This window comes from Apteryx rowi, unplaced genomic scaffold, assembly GCF_003343035.1.
Source record: "Apteryx rowi isolate R43461 unplaced genomic scaffold, aptRow1 scaffold_19, whole genome shotgun sequence".
NCBI classification, from domain to species: Eukaryota; Metazoa; Chordata; class Aves; order Apterygiformes; family Apterygidae; genus Apteryx; species Apteryx rowi.
Window position 1 is genome coordinate 5,606,776 of NW_020448196.1, and position 15,452 is coordinate 5,622,227.

The 15,452-nt window shown below is 61.6% G+C and overlaps 1 protein-coding gene across 1 annotated transcript in view; it reads left to right on the forward strand.

Annotated features, from left to right (window-relative positions):
• LOC112964260 (capon-like protein) overlaps nt 1-7,930 on the forward strand; it is a 35,475-nt gene extending 27,545 nt beyond the window's left edge. Inside the window, exons 5-11 of the mRNA XM_026062081.1 lie at nt 1,298-1,406; nt 1,975-2,116; nt 2,588-2,748; nt 4,721-5,158; nt 6,224-6,389; nt 6,566-6,890; nt 7,441-7,930. Coding sequence (XP_025917866.1) covers nt 1,298-1,406; nt 1,975-2,116; nt 2,588-2,748; nt 4,721-5,158; nt 6,224-6,389; nt 6,566-6,890; nt 7,441-7,930 — 1,831 coding nt within the window. The remainder of the gene's footprint in view (nt 1-1,297; nt 1,407-1,974; nt 2,117-2,587; nt 2,749-4,720; nt 5,159-6,223; nt 6,390-6,565; nt 6,891-7,440) is intronic.
• Nucleotides 7,931-15,452: the final 7,522 nt, after the last annotated feature.

Sequence of the window (15,452 nt, forward strand, 5' to 3'; positions counted from 1 at the left end):
AAGAAGCTTGGCTTTTCCAGTGGCCCATGAAAAATTAATGAGGTGGCAAAATTCCTGCAGAGGGGGAATCTTTTCCTATGTTTTTGAGAGACAGACAGACAGGCAGCCCGATCTAACATTGAAGCTAGCTCTGACTTTGAAGTTGGCCCTGCTTTGAACAGGGGCTGGACCAGATGACCTCCAGAGATCCCTTCCAGACTGAATTGCTCTCTATTGCTGACTCAGAAGACCGGCCTCCCTTGGTTTCCTTCAAAGCATGGCTCGCTGGATGCCATGTGCTTCTGAAGAAGGGCCTCACTCTAGGCATAAGTTCTTACGGGGAATTAACTTGTACAGAGCATGGTGAGATAACAGTGACTTTCCACAGTCCCTACTATAGGATCTCAAAGTATTTTGGAGACAGAAGTCCCACCCACAGGTATCTTGTAGCCTCTCTGCTCAGTGGCAGAACTAGGCAAACACTGCAGGTCTTTGTCTTATGGGAAGCTGCTAAAGGTGTTACCTCCAGCAGTAAGAGAGCTCCCATCCTTGGGAGATGTGTCTAAGAGAAGCTGGCTTTTGTGCTGCATCATCTGCCTGTCATTAAAGAAAACAGGCCTGTGCTCCTGACGGTTCCTCTGTGCTGTTCACCGAGTCACTGGTCAGTCTGGTACTGGTCTCCTCTGACAGCGTCCRGAGTCTCTCCCCATTTCGGTCCTCCTGCTAGGCAGAGCTAGTGCAGCTGGTTAGGACTGAGGGGAAACGTCTGCGTGCTGATAGCTGCAGCTGTGAAGAGGAGAGTGTCTGGATGAAGAGTTCAGCTGCGGTACAGGGGAGAGCRGCCAGGACAGTCCCTGCCCCTTTGGTGCAGCAGGAGGTCCTGCAGCTCCCACCTCTGGCATGGTGGGTCCTTGGGTTGGCCGCAGCTGGGGCACAGCAGGATTTTAGCTGCTGAAGCGGCACAGCCAGTTCTGTTACACTGCAGCAGGGGCAGAGATTTATTGTCAGGGCTAAAAATAGACACACACTTTCTAATACTATAGATTTTTTAGCCTTTTCACAGAATCTTTAAAAAGCTTTTGCCTACTTTAGAAACCAGAAGATTTTCCATCAAGTAAGAAGTGCTCTGTCAATTAGCTGCCTCCTGGCCTTGATAATTGTAGGAAAGGCCATCCACCATACATGACCTCTTTTCTCTGGCTTTTGGATGCTTTGAACCACCCTAGGGTTTGTTCAGTGAGCACAAGAGCCTCCAAGGTTTGTTTGAGGTTAGAGATTCTGCTGTGTGTTTAATTCACTTTGTGTCTCTTTTGCCTAGAATCTTCTATGTGTCTCATGATTCTCAAGATCTGAAAATTTTTAGCTACATTGCGAGGGATGGTGCTAACAACTCCTTCAGGTGCAATGTCTTCAAATCTAAAAAGAAGGTAGGATGTTCCCGGGCCATGGCCGCGTCCTCACAAGGGCGAGAGATCGCAGGAGGATCCTCGCACCTTGYGCTATAGAAGGAAGCACTGGGGTCAATGAGTCCAGATCCGTGGGGGAGAGACTGAGGCAGCACTAATGCTAGATGTCCCTGAAAACACGTGCCTGGGGCCTCTCCCCTGCCTGGCCCAGCTGCCAGGAGAACAGTGCAGCCACTTTACCTCAGACCACCCAGAGAGAAGAGCACTTATCTCCAGGAGCAGACCGCTGGGGATACTGCATGGCCAGTGTCCGTATTCAAGCCAAATGCTGGCCCTGCTCTCTTGCCAGGGGTGGACAGTGCTGGAGCCTTCCTGGGCAGAGGAAGAGGGGTAGGAATTGCACTGGGAAGAGGTTGCACTGAGCACTGATCCATACTGAGACACATGCGTCTCAGGGGCAACCCCAGGCCACCCTGGGGTAGGAAGAGGGGGGAAGGATCCATCTTTTCCCAACAGAGGTGGGGAGCAAGAGGGCTGGGAGTGTTGCTGCCCCCGGGGCTCTGACCTGCCTGTGGGTTTTGCTCTGCAGAGCCAGGCCATGCGGGTGGTGCGCACGGTGGGCCAGGCCTTCGAGGTGTGCCACAAGCTGAGCCTGCAGCACGCCCTGCAAAACGCTGACGGCCAGGCGGACGGTGCCAGTGACAAGTCTGTGGAGGAGCAGCCACTAGAAGGTGACTTTCAGCTCCCCGGGAGCTTGGGCAGATCCCTCCCTCAACAGCAATGACAGARAGGCTTTGGGATGGGGAAGTGCCAAAGTCACTTGTCCTTTGTGAGCCATCTCCAGTGACAGCAAAAGCTTCATGTCCCTTCGGACTGAGGGCACAGGGAATGCCTGCCCTGCAGAGCCGTGCATGTGCCTCTCCAGCCTTTCTGCACATTTCTGGGGCCTTCCCATCCCAGGCACCATGAGCATGGAGGCTAAGCATCCTTTCCCAGCAGGCTGATGGCCTGCAAGCACAAGCCCCTCGACTAGCATGCTTCTTTGCTCCTGCCCCACTGCAGCACGCAGAGACTTGAAAGAAGTCTTGGCTGTTCTTCCTAAGCCTTCACCTATGCTGCCAGCCCTGCTCAGAGCCCCAGGTGGTTGCTGCAATCCTGCAGCGTTTGGGGACTTTGGTTTATTTTATCCATCTCATTTGAAGTTCACCAGATGAAGGGCTCCAAGATCACAAACGTGGATGAGGTTGGCATCGACACTGATGGGATCTGTGTGTCGGAGAGGGGGCCTGGAGACCTACCTACTGCCAGGGCCGAGCTCGGCATGCTGAAGCCTGGACAGGTCTCAAAAGACAAGAGCTGCCAGGTAATAGTGTGGGGGGACCAGGCTGAGGGGATGGTTCATGCACCCTGCCACTGCTGGGGTCCATCTGCTCCAGCTCATTGTTTTACAGCTTTATAGGGAAGGGCTTTCATGGAGACCCCATTGCAGACACCTCCCTTCTTGGCACCCAGCACTTGCTGCCCCAGCCCTGGGAGAGCTCTGCAACCAAGTACCACTTGTCCAGCCTCCCTTGGCTCCAGCCCGTACTGCAGGTCAGGCTTGCAGGGCATGCAAAACCACCCAGGGCTGAGTCACCAYGGTTGGTAAAGCCCCCTGAGGGCCTCAGGCAGCCCCTGTTGCAGGACTGGTTATTCAGCATCCAGTTTACCTGTGACTAAGCTGCATCTGACAGCTGGGACTTGGAGAAAACAAGAGCAAGGAGTGGCGCCACGGCACCCAGCTGGAAACCAGGCAGAATCCACTGGTGCAGGAAAGTAGGGGCCAGAGCACAGAGGGCTTCTGACTTAGTGCRTTTAGAGAGAGCAACCATGCAGCTTTAGAAAGGAGGATTAAGGCAGGGAAACCCCTTCCCTCCCAGCAGCACCCCGATGACAGGTGGAAACTGAGAGGTGTCTCTGGTGAGGCGCTCGTTTCCCTGTTGCGCAGGCTGGATTTCTGTGCTTCTGGCGCTGGTCTCTAGCAGTCGCTTGTCTGACTCGCTCCGCGCTCTGGCAGCAGCCCAACTCCTTTCCTCCCCCAGGGCGCTGCGTCCCACGAGGCCTAGAGGCAGCGCTGTTGCTGCCGCAAAGGCACCAAGGCTGAATTCAGTGCTAGCAGTGGTAACACCGTAATGAAAAGCTGCCCTGCAGATCTGTTTCAGTGAGCGTTTCCTGGCTGCTTTAATGGAATAATTTCGGTTTAAACAATTGTATCACTTGCAGAGCATGGCTGAAAACAGCTCCAATGAAATATATTCAATTGGATTTATTTCTGTGCCTCAAAAGGCAGAGATTTCCGGTGATTTTCCTTTTGGATGCTGATCCTTTCACTGAGCTGTCACTAAATAGGCAGAGGGCAGGGGAGCGAGGAGGGCCAGTGGTCTTGGTGCCGGCTCCCYGACGGGGCACTCTGCCCCATCTTAAAACATCCCTGACTGCCGAGGTGGCTGGCTGCACTCCCCGGGGAATGGGGTGCTCTGCTTCCTGCCTTGTGCTGTGATCCCCGGAGCTGTGGACGGCCCGAGGAGCTACACGCGAGGCCACTGCGCTGTCTCTGYAGCGTGTGTGTGACATGGCTGCAAGCTCACCCGACTGTGTGCTAGCACCGGTGGTGGCTCTGCAGGGTGGCAGCCCCGCCTGGCAGCAGGTTAACACCCCCAGGCTCTGGTGAACAGGTTCAGCCCRTCTCTGCTGTTTTCCTTTCTGGCTCAGCCCTGAGAGATAAGCCTGGTGCTTGCAGATTTTTTTTTTTGCTCGAGGTTAATGGGTGACTTTAAAGTAATGTGTCCAGTGAGCCTAGCTGTAAATTGATTGCTTATCCTTTGCAGAGCCAGCCGCTCTGCGGCATGATAGCAAGGCTGGGGGAGGTGGAAGTGTGAGAGCATTAACACGTGAGGTGCGGGTTTCGGCAGGGTATTTTGAGCTGTGCGCTGTACTGGCAGCCCCGTGGCTCTGAGGTGCAGAGCAGGGGAGCAGCAGGCTCACGTCTGAGCTGGGGGCAGCTCTGAAATTAGTCAGCTTTTCTCTGCGCTGCTCTTCTAATGTTGGGCGTCTCCCAGGGGTGGGAGAAGGGGTGAAGGGGTAGACAAACTGCTCGGCTTTCTTATTGATGGTGTCTGCCTGTGGTCTTTTAATATGCTAATGGACCTGACACTAGACCGCTGCTGTCACTGCTTTAATGGAGGCAATGCATCTGATAGCCCAACAGCAAGAAACAGCCCAGCCAGCGCCCATGGGAAAGGTGGTAGGACATCTGAGTCACTCCCTGCCCTGGGGACCTTGCCATTCCTGTTCAGAGCTGCAGACAGGCTCTGACGGTACAGACCTGCCACCTAATTCAGACCTGGAGTCACTGGAAAACACGCCGTCCCTGGGGATCACACTGCTGGGCAGCGCCTGACAGCAAGTCCCAGACTGCCGTCCTCAAGAGCATCTTGGTGCCGGGGGAGGACGGCAGCTCTGCTGCGCTGGGATCGGTGCCGTGGGCCACAGCAGAGCTCCTGGGGAGTCACGGTCCGAATGCCCGAGCTGGACAACCTCTCATGGAGCCGTTTCTTTGTGCCCAGGACTCCGAGAACTGCTCCCTCTACCCATCCGGCTCCCAGCAACTGCTCAGCCCGAGCAGCCCCTGCTCCTCGGCCTCCATCACCCCGCTGGCGTCTCAGCACTGCCTGCAGCTCCTCCAGCAGCAGCTCCTCCAGCAGCAGCAGCAGACGCAGGTGGCTGTGGCTCAGGTACCTGTCCTGCCCTCCCGTCCTGCCCTCCCCTCACAGCCTTGGTGGGCAGTGGTGCGGCCCAGACGGCTCCTGGCCTGCAGCCAGTTCCCTGCCTTCCCTCTTGGGCAGTGCAGGCCCTTCTCCTCTCCCTGCTCCAGCCCGCAGCCTGGTGGCAATGGGAGGCCACATGCTGGTCGCCGCCAGCGCACGGAAAGCCAGGGCTGGGCATCCTGCGCCGCAGGCGCATCAGGCATTGGGGAGCTTATGGCACTGCGCAACCGCTGCTCTTTTCTCCCAGCACGTCTGGGCACAGAAATGGCTAAACTTGAAAACCGAGGCCACGCTCACGGGGTCGCAGGGGGACACTCCAYGGGCACCAGCTCCAGTTTCATCCCACTCTTGAAAGCTGTTCCATGTAGTGCCCCTTCTGCCAAAACAGTGTCAGAGCAGGGATGCACCCAGGGGTCCCTGGGGCCCAGCCAGCTCCTGCGCACAATCGGGCACCTCCCCATCTCCCTAACTCCTGCTCTTTAACCGCAGCTCATCTGACATTGCTTGGGCCCATGAGCTCCCCCACCCTGAACAGCCGCTGCAGAGGGATGCACCAAGCCCTCTGTGGGAGCTGGTCTCGCCTCGAGGGCTCACCCGGCCCTGCGGGAGTCGTCGAGGCAGGCGCAGGCTCACCGACCAGGGCTGCTAGCAGGCAAAAGGCATTTGCAAGCAGGACGCCCTGGGAGCAAAGCTGGGCCTGCAACCACCCCCTGGGCTCGGGGTGCAAGGGGAGGAGGAGGAGGAGGAGGAGGAGGAGGAGGACGCTGGCCGATGCACTCACTGCAGCCTGGGAAGGCTGCTCCAGGGCTGCATCAGCCCTCAGGCACCCTCGCGCATCCAAGATTCCCAGTATCTCTGACAGCTCCCCTGGGCTCCTGGAGGGCCCGCTCACATGAGAGGTGCCCCGCGATGCCGCCCTCGCCCCGTGCAGGGCCGGCGGTGTGTGCGGGGCGGGCTGTGCCGAGCCGGGCCGGGCTGGGCCAAGCCGGGCCCGCTGGCGCCAGGCCGTGCCCCGCAGCTCCCATCCCGCAGGTGCAGCTGCTGAAGGACCAGCTGGCGGCCGAGACGGCAGCGCGCATCGAGGCGCAGGCACGGGTGCGGCAGCTGCTGCTGACCAACCGGGACCTGCTGCAGCACGTCTCGCTGCTGGTGAGGCAGCTCAAGGAGCTGGAGGTGAAGGCGCAGCGCCGGCAGCCAGGTGAGGGACCCGGGATGGTAGCTCTGCCCCACCTGGGCACCTCTGCCCCGGGGGGCCAGGGCCACCYTATCAGCCAGCTCGCACCCCCTGTGGTCCCTGGGGAGCAGCCGGGCTGGAGGCCTCAAGCTTTTCACCCATGCGTCGTGTCTTCTCCACCAGTCGACCGCTCCTTGCAGAACCTGTCCCTGGCCCAGTCGCTGTCTCTGAACCTGAAGAACCACTACAGCCTGGACATCAACCTGCCGTCCACCTCCACCCCGGCCAGCATCCTGGGCAGCCCTGTGGCCCCCGGCTCGGTCTCGGCCCTGGGCTCGGGGAATTCCTACCTCAACCTCTTGAACCTGGAGAGGGGCGGCCCCTGCTACGATGGCAAGGAGGGGGACGAGTGCTTGGCCATGCTGGAGGGGCAGGACGGGTTCAGCAGGCGCGTGGAGGGCTCCGAGGTCAGCGAGTTTCCTCTGCTCAACGGGAGCAGCCGGCAAAAGGCAGACGACGCCGAAAGCAGGGTGGATGAGGACAGGTAGGGACCTGCCACCTCTGCCTCCTCCAGCTAGAGCCTGAACATCCTTGGGCAGATACTTCCCCCTCTGCTCCCTCCCCAGCAGGACCAGTCACAGCAGAGGCCACAAGAGGCTTTTTGGCGGTCTCGCAGCAYCACAGCCTGCCGCAGGGGGCTCACAGCTCTCTGGAGGATGGGGAAGAGGGGCTGCGCCCTCCGTGCTGCGGCTGAGGGGCTGGGGCAGGCAGCAAATGGTCTGTGCACTGGCTAAGACCAAATGAAGCCCAAGAGGGCAGAGGTGGGGTGTCAAATCCACTGTGTCCACCCATCTGGACAGGGATGGGGTTGCTAGCTGCTCTGCTTCTGCCCCTCTGGAGCAAGAGGGCCAATTCTGCATTGCCCCCAGCACCACCACTCCAGGGTATGTGAGCGATGGGTTGCACTGATGGGACCCCAAAAAGACGTGCCTTTTGGAGAGCCTGGGGTAGCTGGGCTGGGTCCTCTGCACAGATTTACTTGCCTGTCACCCTTCTCTCTGCTTTTGCTTCCCAGGCGGCAGCAGCCCATTCCCAAGATCAACCCCCCACCACCCATCCTACGCAAAAGGTCAAGCAAGACCTCCCCGAGCCTGGAGGTGGAGGCCAAGCCCGAGACCGCCATCCACGTGAGCCTTCCCAGCCCCAGCTTGTCCAGCCTCACCAACATCACTGCCAGCTCGCTCACCYTCTTGGACCCCGAGGCGAGGACTCCCGCCCAGAGTGCTGCCTCCAGCATGGAGCTCGTCCCTGCTGGGACCTCCCAGCGCGCTCTCGGCAAGGACAGGACTGGAGAGAACGGACACATGTCCCCCCTGTCCAGCATCCATGACGCTGCAACAGGTGAGGCCCTGGGCAAGGACCTAGCTGCCCTGGCCAGCTCCATGGACAGCGCGCTGCCGTTTTCCCTGGCGGACGACACCTGCTTGCACATCAGCTTCTCGGAAGATGAGCTGCTTGAACCGGAGCTAGATGTTGCTCTGGGACCCAGCAGGGTCCCCACTTAGCTGGACCACAGTCCTCGGCAGCTGGCAGGCAGCCCCAGCAGCTCCGTCCACCTCGCGCCACCAGCCTGCGCGGGGTCGGGGGCCCCTCTGCGCCCGGGCTGGGGAGCAGGTCCCTTTGCCGTCCCTGCCCCACGCGGTCGCTCTCCCAGCGTGCACGGGGCTGCCGGAGCAGGACGCGACCTGCTCAGCCCCTGCCCTTGATCTGCACCAGCTCACACTGCATCGAGCCCCAGGGCTGCGGGGGGGGCTCGTCGCCACCTTCCCTCTGTCCCCGGTCCCCCGTCCGCCCTCGGTCCACGCGCAGGCCGTTACGCGGTCCCTGCCCGGGGCGCTCGCTCCGACTTGCTCTCCAGCAGAGGCAATTCGTGGTCATTGCTACAGCCTGTGCTGCTGCAGACAGTCCTGCCACGCCGCCTCCGTCCCGCAGCAAACGGTGCCTTCCCCAGCGCCTGCAGCCATCGCCGGCGGGGCCGTTCGGGAGGGAGAGCCGCCTGCAAGCCTCAGCGCGGCCGAACCGCAGGGCTCCTGCACACGGGCGCAGGCTGGTTTGACTCGCACCAAGGAGYTTCCTTGCCAGGCAGCCCTGGCTGGGGGACACCTCGCTGCTGCACCGAGGCATAAATTCCTCCTCTAACACTGCCTCCCCCGGAGCGGAGCCTGTGTGGCCAACACGTCCCCCCAGCACGGCGCAGCGGCAGCCCTGGCCATGGGGCCGAGCCCCTCGGACACTGCCCCGAGCGGGGCAGGGGCTCAGCTGTAAATAGCATCAGGGCCAACGCAGAGCCCTGGGGGTCCGGTGGTGCTGCCACAGGCCTGTTCCCCCCAGGGAGCCTCCTGCGGAGCCGCGCTGCCCCRGGACGAGCCCTCCTTGCGCCTCTGCCACGTCCCCGGGAGGCGAAGCCACCACTGCCTCCTCCCCACGGTGCCTTTTCCCAGCAGGCTGCCGGCGCTGCCGCGGCCCAGGCGCTCATGGCCGCGCTCCCACCGGGGAGGCCACTAACTCGGGGCAGCGCTCGCGTCTGAGCCCATCGCTGCGGCGCCATACACCCTGTGCCCGGCACGGGGCAGCCGTGGCCTCCACGGGGGCTCGGTGGGAGGCAGGAGCAGGGGCAGCCGGGCTGTCACCTCCTGCCCTGTGCTGCAGCCCTCCCGCACTGCCCGGAGCAGCCTCCTGCTGCCGGCCAGAGCGCAGCTCCTTCACTTGGATTTTACAGTGTTACAGTATGGTTTGGGTTTATACTTGGAAGCATGAAAGGTTTGAGGAAGGAAAGGTCTAAGGAAGATATCGAGCCCTGGGTGAAAGGCCTAGGCCAGGCCTGGGCACGGCCACACGTCCCGTCTCAGCCCTGGAGCAACAGCAGGACTCTGGGACGGGATCCCAGGGCAGCATTTTGCCATCGGATATTTGCCAGAGGTGGGTTTGTGGAAGTGTCAGAGGGTCGAGTTGGGAAGGTGCTGGGCAGCGACGGAGACGAAGGGCAGCAGGTATTTGGCAGCCGCCTCCCACTRTGGGCGCCCGTTCCACGCCACCCCGCGTCGCCCTCGTCCGCAGGGCCACGGGCCGGTGCCCGGGTGCCGGAGCCGGAGTGTCCAGGTGGGTGCGGAGCCGCCGCCAGCGGAGCTGAGCTGCGAGCCGACGGCAGAGGGCCCTTGTGACCAGCAAACGCTGCGCTCTCCTGGCGCTCCGCGGAGCCGGAGCTGCGCGTTCCCGCCTGCCGCAGCCGCGCACAGGCGTCTGGACCCCGGCTTGCGAACCCGCGCTCGGGCGCGTTAGCCTGGTAGAAACAGAGCAAGCGGTGATTAGAAAAKAAAATACCCTGCAGTTTGGTAAGAGACTTTTAAAGAGAAAATAAACGCGTCAGACTTTCCAGAGCGAGTGCTGTGGTTTTTGCTAGCTGGGCCCAGGCCCGGGGCGTCCCGGCAGTGCCGAGGGGAGCAGCCTGAGGACCCCCGAGCTTTCCCAAAAAAACGAGGTCCCTGCTGGGAATGGGGACTGCCTGGGACACTGGGCTCTGCCCGACGGCACGCAGCTCCTGGGACGGTCCCCGCATCCCCGTCCCGCAGCCCTGGGCTGGAGCACCGGGGGCCAAGCTGCTCCCCCCCGGCCGTGCCGGGCTCAGGTCTGGCTCCCCTGCCCGGCCYGGACGCACAGGCGGGTGCAGCCCCCCTGCCACCCTGGGGCCCCAAGGCGATTCCCCCGCTGCCGACTGTCAGCCCAGCCCGCGCGCGGGTGCCTGCCCTGCACCGGGACCGTGGCGCCAGCAYGGGCCACCTCCCCTCGCAGGGTCTTTGCCCTTTCTTGCCCCGATTTCTGCTTCTGAAACGAAGCCTGGCTCCCAAYCCCAACCCGGGGCCGCTGAGGTGGGAGAGCTGCCACCAGCCTGCGGTGGGGAAACGGGCCCCGCACCAGGGACATCGCCGGGGCCAGCCGCAGCGTGGGGAGGCAAGCGTGGCCCTTCCCTTTGCCATGCTCCCATTGGAGCAGGAGCAAACGCGGACGACGGCCGTTCAGCACGAAGCCTGGTGACGTCTCCCCTTCGCTCCGCTGCCTTTGTGCCGTCTGCAGCAAACCCTGCTGCGCCGCTCCGGGGCTGCCCTCGCCCCAGCGGAGCATCCCGTGGTCACCACCGCCCCGGCCAAGGGTCGCTCGGAGTGGGACCATCGCCCGCCCCAGAGCAGAGCAGCGTGGCCCGAGCCATGTCTGAAACCCTCCAAAACCAGGGGTCCCCCTGTGCTCTTAGACCCCCTAAGTCTCCTCCTGGCAGGGCTACGCCAGCCCGACTCCCCCCTGGACCTGCTCCAGCTTCTCCACATCCCTCACCCACCGCCGGCCCCAGCCTGGCGCGATGCCCCGGCAGCCTCGCGGGCGAGCAGACGGATCGGACATTGCCCAGACACCAGGAGGATCCAGCCAGAGATCCCCCGCACATGCTACGTGTCCTTGGCCCAGCACACGCCGACTCTGGAGAAGCCGCTGATGGACCTGGACACGGACCTGGCCCAGCTCCACAGGGCACTGGGTTGGACCGCGGCATGCGAGACCCCGCCGGCATCTCCGCACCATCCTGCATCCCCCCGCGGAAAGGCCGCGGCTCTCCGCTGCTGGAGGACTGGGAGAAACAAGCCCTTCCCAGGGACCTTCTCCGAAGGGTGGGACAGAAAACCGCAGCCCTCGGCGGAGATATGTGGCTGGAGGGGCCGCGGCAGCAGCGAGCCGCGCGGGGAGGGGGCACTCGCCAGCCAGCGCTTTATTATGCCTCCTTCATGGGAAGAAACTTTTTCCTTTGCTGTCTGGTAAGCTGCTAGCAATCATCAGGCAGGCAGGTGGTAAAGATTCATATCCATCAAACAATGCCATTTAGTTTGTAACCTGTGACTAAATCTGGTGTTAGCTTTAATTTCAGAGTCTGCTTTAGGGCTCGCTTGTTAATCTCTATGCAAAGCAGATGAAATGAATATGCAGCATTTTGGATGTAATTGTACGGCTTCAATTCAGCACTATAATTTTCCAAACAGGATCTTGCAATCAAGCTTCTATTCATTAGTGTATAAACAATTTAGTTTCTCAGCTCTCCAGTATGCCAATCATTTCAATGGAGTGAGCATCTCTGACAAAACGAGGAGGAAAGTTTCCTTTGTGTAACGGAGGTAAAAGTTGCTGCGTACTTCACACAGTCCCTGCGCGGCGGAGCCAGGCCCTCTCTGCCGGTGCCCCCGCGCYYGGGCCRCCAAYGCCGCCGGGCCGCGGATGGGGGCYGYGGAYGCYGGGTGCCCCCGGGCCGCCGCAGCCRCTGGGGTTTGCRGRCGTTGCTGCAAACGCCGCCCCGCAGGCAAGTCCGCGTCCTGCGGGATGCTCGTTGCACTGCCCGCGGCGATGCCCGTTGTGCCCAGCCGCCAGCACCCTGCAGCCTCGGCGCTGCCCATGCCGGCTGCTGGGGACGCCCCGGCCACCGCCGGCGGCTCCTCCGTGGCGGCAGAGCCGGGCCGGGGCTCGGTGCCGGTTCCCCGGGTCCGGTCCCCGCGCAGCACCTCCCGCGGCGGCACCGGCACGGCCGGGATGTCGACAAAGGGAAGCGCTGCCGGCGGAGCCGCTTAGCGCGGCCTCCGTTTCCAAATGAATATCGACAGCTCTAATTACAGGCCGCCATGCAGACAGCTTATTAGCTCGTCACGAGAAGACGGTATTGAACTCGGAGCCCGCGGTATTCACGGAGCGCAGCACGCCGCTCCCCAGACGGCACGGCGAACCAGGCAGGCGAGCAACCTCCAGCAAAACTAATTACTTCCTGATTGTCTACGGCCACCCACTGGGTATAATAGTATAGACTAAATTTGGCATATACATAACTAAGCACTCGGCACCAATTTGGCGCACAATAATCATCCTCGGTGTTGCATAATTAAAATCTGATCACTTGGAATAATTATTTCATATCCCCGGTATCGGGTGAGCATTGCATAACGCCGCGCGGCGGGAGAGCCGGGAGCGGGACGCCGCGGCGGAGGGGGGCTCGCTCGGGGCCAGGCCGTCCCCGTGGCCGACGCGCTCCGCGGTGAGCGGCGGCTGGCCCCGCTCCTCTCGTCGTCGCGCGTCTGCGAAAGGCGTTCGGAAAGACGCGGCAATAAAAATAAATAAATGAACTAGAACGGAACGTATGTGTCTAAGCCATCAGCTTCCTTCGGCGGCTCCCCGGGGACGCAGGGCGCGGGAGAAAGAATACGTGGATGTTGCACGCGCCCGGGCAGCCCRGCCCCGGGCCAGCGCCGCGGCTCGCGCTGTGCAGGCTCATAAATCACACGGGGCGACACCGTTTCACAGCTCGCTTCCCAGCCAGGATATTGCCATTCCTGCTGATTACGCGGCCCAGCGCCCGGGGGAAGCTGCATCTCCCACTTCCAGGAAGGGAGGCTCCGCAAGGAAAGCGCATTGATAAAACGGAGAGCGAAATCAGCTTTGTTCACGTTGCGAATCCCCTATTGTTCCTGCTGCAATCGTCCGCCGCCGCTGGAGAAAGTATTTCCGCAGCGATAAATCTCCTGGGCTCCTCCGCGGCCCTCGCCTTGGCACCGGATCCTCCTCGGGTTGTTTTGCAAGCAAAAAATGTTGTTGTTGGTGGTCGTCTTATTAAAAAAAAAAGGAAAAAAAAAAAAAAAAAAGCAGCGGCATTTGCCCCAAGCCCGTCCCTGCAGGCGGCAGCGTCGGCGCAATCCCTCGCCGGCTCCCGCGGCGGGGGCACCTGGAGCCCGCCAGGGCCACCACGGCCACCTAATGTCACCGCCGATGCTTTGCTAGGTGTGAGAGCCGACGCAGAGCGGGCGACCAAGCCGGCGTCGCTGGGCCGTCCGCGGCGCTGATTCTCCGGGACAGCGGAGCCGCGCGCGGGAACCGGGCTGACGGTTGCGCAAGGAAAACAGACCAGCTTTCCCCGAAGCAGGGGCGAGCCGCTCTGATTTCCAGGGGCTTCCTGCTGCCTGTCGGGAAGCCCCAGCCTGCTCCGCGCCGCCAGGCTCCGCTTCCCAAACCGCTTCGGTGCTCGGTGCTTTGGAAACCCTCCTGGAGCCCCTCCGCGTGCCCCCCCCCCCAAATAACCAGCAACAGATGCTGCTCTGACCCGAGCAACTTCCTGGAAACAGGGCATTTGTCAAAATAAAAATAAAAAGATTAATGTGAGGAAGGCCCTGGAACTCTGAGGAAACGGGGGAGACGAGAGGCCGGCGGCGAAGCCCCCGGCGGGCGAAGGGACACGGCACTCGGAGCCGGCGCGAGTGCGGGGACGGGGCCTGCGCCTGCCACGCCACCAGCTGCTCCGGTCTCACTCTGGTTATTCACTGCCTCATTTCAAGGCAGATTTGCAAAACACACTGAGTGAACCTTAAAAGTAGCATTTTTAGCACACAACACGTATTCCTAAAACGCCTTTTATCGCTGGAAAGGCGACGCCCTGGCACCACTCTTCGCAGATGTTGCTTTAATGGAAATTAAACAGGATTTAGCTTCGTCCCCTCCATCCCTGCATCCTTTAGCTGAGCCCCTCCAAGTTTATCTTGGAGTAGCTGCTTTCTTTTATGGAGCTTTAAAAACGCCCTTTAAAAGCAGACGCACGGATCTCACCGCAGCGCCGTCTCACGGCCGCGCTCGCCGCCGAGGAGCGACGCGACGCAACACGATGCAACGGGATGCAGCTCCCCGGCTCCCCGCGCAGCTGGAGCCCCTTTTCCCTCCCRGCCTTAAAGGATCGGCCGCACCGAGCCGCCGGGACGGGCTTTTCCCGGGGCGCAGGGTGAGGCTTCGCGCCGTCGCGTGGCAAAAGCCGCCAGCGCCGTGCTGAAGGAAAGGGCTCCCACGCCGGGCGCCGGAGCCACCGGAGGGCCGGGCAGCACCAGGGCAGCGCTGGCTGACGGCTCTTATTGAACCCAGCCTAGAAATGGCTCAGACTGACTTAGGGCCCCTGAACCCGGGGTTTCAGCCGATGAGATTTGCTGGAGTTTGCAGCCGGGATAGGAACCAGGCCGGAGCAGCGATGCCCCCGGTCAGACCTCGCCGGACCCAGGGGCTCCCGTGAGGAGCAGTTTAGGGCTGGTTCTCGGGGCCGAGCTTTGTTTCGGTCACATTTAAGTCCAGACCCTTAACACGTTACCAATAACTCTTTCCGGGAGCTGAATTTTTGCAGCCAAGCCCTGCTGTCGGCACCGGCTGGAGCAGGGACCGGCCAGAGGCCCCGGGGTCTGTCTGGGGGGTCGGTGCCTCTGCAAAGCGCGGGGGTCCACAGGGCTCGGCATGCGCCGGGGAGCAGGACGGGGCCGCGGGGCCGCGTGGGGAGGAGGTGCCGGCAGCGCAAATCCTGACCCGGGGAGCCGGGCTGGGGCCGCTCTGCCTGTGCCGTAATTCCCGTGGTAACTATGGCAACCGATATATACATTTACATATTCTTCCAGTTAATCACAGGGACACCCAGAGCAACCGTCTGTGCTGGGGGGGCTCGTTTTCGTTCTGCTAAATGGGCGCTGGAGCATCACCTGCCTCCGTCACTCGGGGCTCGCCCCAAACCGGAGACCCCTGAGACCCCCGCGGGGGGAGCGCGCGCGGCCCCACCGCCCCTGCGAGGAGGCAAATCCGCACGAGACGCCTTTGCCGCTGGAGACGTCCGCGGTCATTCATGCCCGTCCTGCGCCGGGGATTTTGGCTGCCCATCTGCTCCGTAGCCGGGAGCAAACCTYGGCAGCCTCCTTTGCCTCCCTGCCACGTCTCCTCTGCTTCACTTAAAGAAACGGGAAGTTTCCTTTCTGCCACGTCCTGCAGCCTCCTCCGCACGTGCCTGCGGGGGCAAAAGCCCYGAATCGCCACGCAAGGGCTCGCGAGGGGGGAGCACGTTCACTCGCGAACAGCTCGCCCACGTGGAGCACGCACACACAACGTGCCGCCCGCCGCTGCCAGGGTTTTGGGGCCGCCGGCTCCCCATGCCCTTTGCAGCGAGCCGACCCGCAGTGAGTTTCGCAAGCTGGAGGAAGCGCGAGGCAAAGC